We start from the raw sequence: 5,027 nt of genomic DNA, 5'->3' as shown, positions 1-5,027 counted from the left end.
TAAAGGTGAATTCAATCTATTGTTTTATTACTAGAAGTGTGATATTCAAATAAAGAAGATAAGTCTTTTGATCTACTACATCCTTGCCAGATGACACTAGAAATGAATATACCATCTTATAAAGTATTGTTTTGCAACACTGAAAACATTCCAACTAAACAACACAATCATTGTCTAACAACCTTGTAAAGGGGATTCTTGAAATGGTTGGTAGTGTTTGCGGGCAATTCCTAAGCCCTCCAATTCTGAATTATATAATTTTATAGGCTATACACACCTATATTTAGTGTGTAGTGACTTCATACTGAAAAAGAGAGGCAAACTATGAGACAGACAAATCAGACACAGGTGACAGAATTCCTCCTTCCGGGACTCTCTGATGACCAACACACCCAGCAGCTGCTTTTCATCTTATTCCTGGGTGTCTACCTGGTCACTGTGCTTGGAAATCTACTTCTCATGTTCCTCATTCAGGTTGACTCCCAGCTTCACACACCCATATATTTTCTTCTCTGCAATTTATCTCTGGCTGACCTCTGTTTCTCTACCAACATTGTTCCTCAGGCCCTAGAGCCCTGCTATCCAGAAAGAAAGTGATTTCATTCACACGTTGTGCAGCTCAGCTTCTACTCTTCCTCATTTTTGGGTGTACACAGTGTGCCCATTTGGCGGTGATGTCCTATGATCGGTATGTGGCTATCTGCAACACTTGGCATTACCCTAGCATCATGACTTGGAGGGTGTATGTCCTAGGATCATGGACCAGTGGCATTCTGGTGTCTGTGGTGGACAGCACCTTCACACTAAGGCTACCCTACCGAGGCAGCAATAATATTGCTCATTTCTTTTGTGAGGTCCCTGCACTGTTGATCCTGGCATCCACAGACACCCGCACTTCAGAGATGGCCATTTTCTTCATGGGGATTGTGATTCTCCTCATACCTGTTTCTCTAATTCTGGTATCCTATGGCCACATCATAGTGACTGTGGTCAGGATGAAGTCAGCTGCGGGGAGGCTCAAGGCATTCTCTACCTGTGGCTCCCACCTCATGGTGGCCATCTTTTTTTATGGGTCAGCAATTGTCACCTACATGACACCAAAGGCTTCCAAAGAACAGGAAAAGCTGGTTTCTGTGTTCTATGCAGTGGTGACCCCCATGCTTAATCCCCTCATCTACAGCCTGAGGAACAAGGATGTGAAGGGAACTCTGTGAAAAGTAGCCACAAGGAATTTCCCTTGCAGACTTGGAATTTTCCACTGACAGTGAGACCTTCCTGGCTGCCTACTTGTAAGACTAGTTGAGCTGGTCCCTCAGCAAGACTGGAATATGGTACAGTTTTTATCCTTGGGACCTGTCCGTGGACTCACTCTCCATCCTTTATCCAGCACTACCTTTGTAGAAGAAGAAGGACAATAATTCATGGAGCATTAGGAAGGAGAGTCTGCTTCCTTCTGGTCAGTCTTTTAGTACCAGGGGATTTAAAAAAATCCCTTGAGAAACACTCCCATTTTATAAACCTGGGAACCTGTAAAATCTATCTTTTTAAAATAATACTATATATTACTATCTATCTATTCCAGATCCTACTCCAACTCCTTTATCTTTTGGTATTTCTGAATCCCTTTGCATCATCAAATAACCAATAAATTGACAAACAGTACTTAGTCACTTACTATGAGCTAGGTGTTACATGTATGTGTATGTGTACATGCAACTGCATGTGTGTTTGAGGTGGAGGGTGAAGAGCATGGGTATGGTGAAGCAGAATACATGAGCTCTGCTGTCCTTCTTCTCACACTGTTATTAGAGACATGAGCATCCATTGGGGCACATCTTTACAATGGCAAACACAGGGATTTGGAAACCAACAAGAAATAGTGACATCTAAGGGGTGGAAGAGTGAGAAGCTATTACCAATCCTAGGCCTAAAGGAGCAAAAGGAGGCAATTGGAACTTGGAGAGGGTAGCTGTATATAAAAGACCAGCAGACAAGAGCTGTGGACTTAGGTATATGGAGGTGAGGACGCCTCATGAGCTTAAATATTTCAAGCTCATTCTCTACCTTCCAATTTCCTGTTACTGTATTAAAAAAAAAAAAATCCAGGATAATCTCCCCATCTGTAGAGCCTTAATTTAAACATGTCTACAAAGTCCTTTTTACCACGCAAGGTAAAATACTTACAGGTTCTGGGGACTAAGATGTGGACATCTTTGGGGGGCCGTTAGTCTGCCTACCATACCAAGGTCAAGTAAAATAAATGCAAAAGCGAAAAGCTTGCTAAACATTTTATAATAGTGCCAATCTGCCTAGTTGTGTGATTGCCACCATGCAAATAGAACCGCTGATCTGCTTTTTCATTTGCAAATTCCTATGGGGATTTCAGAATGTGCTGCCCTTCTGGAGCCCTTGCTACGCGAGAGCTGAAGGATACCCTGTGTGGGAGATCGAACTGGTCCTGGTACCTCCCTGGCACACAGAGGGAGAGCCGTTTGTAGAGCTTGAGGAGAGGACATGTCTATGGAGTAAATGCTAGTTTACGCTGTTAATTGTCAATAAATTCTTATGAATAGTTTACACAAAGCTATGGTGCCCGTGTCCCAAGTCTGCTCTTTGCCAAGAATCCAGAACCAGACTATGTTCCCTGACAAAATCAAAAGAGGGGCTGTTAAATTGGTTGAGGGATATGTAAGTTTAAAAAGGAGAGTTGATTTCATCCAATCACAATAACATTACCAAAAAATCTAGAAAACAAAAAATCTTTGGGTTATTCACAGCAGTTTCCCATCATTTATCCACTTATACTTAACTTGGAATTCCTTTACACCCTTTCTGTCAAGTAACTCTCATATCCAAGGTGTATAATTTGAGATTGAGGTAGTCATCAATGCGAAGTAGTCTTTCTCCAGATGAGGCACAGACCAATTATGGTAGCAGAAAAAGTCCTCAATTGATAGCCCTCTAAACATGTGTACCTTACAAGACAGTGGAGGATTTAAAGTATCTTTTTATTTTCTTTCTTTCTCATTAGAATATAAATTCCACGAGGCAAGAAATTAGTCTGTTTTATTCACCCATGTGTCTTCAGGGTCTAAATAAGCTCTGACACATGCTGAACGCTGCATAAAAATTTGTTGAAATTTTGAATTTGAGTTTTGAAATTTTTGAAAATTTGAAAGTTTGAGTTTAAACTCAAAATTTGTTTAAAAAATGAGCGAAAGAATGAAACAAACTCTACTATTTATTATCATTACTTTATCTCATAAACAAAAAGATCTTTGAGCTACCAGTAGAGTTTTTGGACATATAGAAGAAAGCAAAGCAGAAAATTATAAAATGACACGGATGAAGAAGTTCAAGAAAAGTTAAAACAAATTAAGAAATGGTAAATTGTAGTGAAACTGTCAACCTTCGATAGGCTGCTAATTTGTGTAAACTAGTAGCATCCTCAGAGACATTGGTACCCCAGTCCCAGAGAATACTGGGCCTACTGAAGTTCATTCATCACTCATGTTCTTTCATTCCCAGTGGAAAGTCCAAAATCCCAGTGGGTATACTGTGGCTCCTGGAAAGAGTAGAGACAAAAGACTTATTTGAGGAACGTGCTTTTCTTTCCTTTGTCCTTGCATTCTACCCCCTCAGTTTCCATCTAAGTCAGTCATAGTTTCTGAGGGTCCTGGGTCCTGTGGATGGTCCACCTCAGTGCAGTCTTTACTTCACTATTCCTTAAGCTGTAGATGATGGGGTTCAACATGGGAGTCACCACCCTGTAGGACAGTGACAGCAGCTTCTTGCTCACAGGAGAGGTGCTGGACTAGAGTCTGAAGTATGTGAGGATGGCAGTGCTGTAGAAGAGGGAGACAACCAGGAAGTGGGAGGAACAGGTGGAGAAGCCTTTGCACTTCCTCTTGGCTGAGGGCATCCGGAAGATAGTGGAGAGGATGCAGACATAGGACCCCAGGATCAACAAGAAAGGGAAGAAGATGAATAGGACAGTGGCTGTCAGAGCCTCCGATTCAAACAGAGAGGTATATTAGCACAGCCCAGTGCAATGACAGGGAGGTTGTCACAGAAAAATTGGTTCACCTTGTTGGGGCCAGAAAAAAGGAAGCTAAAAATCCATGTGGTTTGCACAGTAGCCAATGGAAATCCTGAGAACTAGGAGGCAGCTGCCAGCTGGGCACAGGCCCTGTGACCCATGATGACTGGGTAGCGCAAAGGGTCACAGATGGCTACATAGTGGTCATATGTCATTGTGGCCAGGAGGCAGCACTCAGCAGCTCCAAAGAAGAAGAAGAAGTACATCTGGGTAGCACAGCCAAGGAAGGAGATGGCTGTGTCTTGGATGATCACGGTCCCCAGCACCTTGGGCAGAAAAACCAAGTTGAAACCTATCTCTAGGAAAGACAAGTTCCTGAGGAAGAAGTACATAGGACTTTGGAGGGCAGAGTCCTCTGTAGTGACCAGGATTATGAGGACATTTCCCATTAGGGTAACCAGGTAAATGATCAGAAATAGGAGAAACAACAGAGCTTGTAGCTCAGAGGACAGGGCTGAGAAGCCCACAAGAAGAAACTCATTGACAATTATCCAGTTTCCCCATGTTATTTTTCTGCCCAGGATTTCATTGGGCATCCACACTCCAGGAAGGTGGAAGTCCCCGTATGTTATTTAGGCCTCTATTACACCCTTAGAAAGGGAAACTCCTGTGGCCTCATTCTTCAACCTCTTGTTATAGTTGTTGAAGGTCAAACAGCTGTACTTTCCAAAATGTAAAAAACAAGTCTGACTAAGGGATTCACAATTTTTTTTGAAGAATACTAACTTTTTTTCAGACTGAACTCAGGCACACCGTATATATCTATAATGTCTCAACTTTTCTTTGCTTGACAGAGGATGTTCAAAGTCACAGCTTCACTTTTGTCCTCCTATTCTATCTCTCTTCAGCAGTCAGTGGTGCTAAAAAGAAGCCAGGCCAACCATTTCTGAAGGGAGGGGTCTTAATGCACAGAAGGGTGGTGAGGTGA

At 42.3% G+C, this 5,027-nt stretch overlaps 2 protein-coding genes across 2 annotated transcripts; one reads left to right on the top strand and one right to left on the bottom strand.

Moving 5' to 3' along the window:
• Positions 1-324: 324 nt before the first annotated feature.
• LOC118899530 (olfactory receptor 2D2) lies at positions 325-1,262 on the top strand. Its single transcript, XM_036861307.1, is given in 2 exon segments — positions 325-571; positions 574-1,262. Coding segments are annotated over 2 exon segments (936 nt in total).
• A 2,396-nt stretch (positions 1,263-3,658) lies between these two features.
• LOC118899529 (olfactory receptor 10A4-like) lies at positions 3,659-4,635 on the bottom strand. The gene is given in 2 exon segments (XM_036861306.1): positions 3,659-4,030; positions 4,033-4,635. Coding segments are annotated over 2 exon segments (975 nt in total).
• Positions 4,636-5,027: the final 392 nt, after the last annotated feature.

Source organism: Balaenoptera musculus, chromosome 8 (assembly GCF_009873245.2).
Source record: "Balaenoptera musculus isolate JJ_BM4_2016_0621 chromosome 8, mBalMus1.pri.v3, whole genome shotgun sequence".
NCBI classification, from domain to species: domain Eukaryota; kingdom Metazoa; phylum Chordata; class Mammalia; order Artiodactyla; family Balaenopteridae; genus Balaenoptera; species Balaenoptera musculus.
This window is presented reverse-complemented; position numbering and strand designations above follow the sequence as displayed.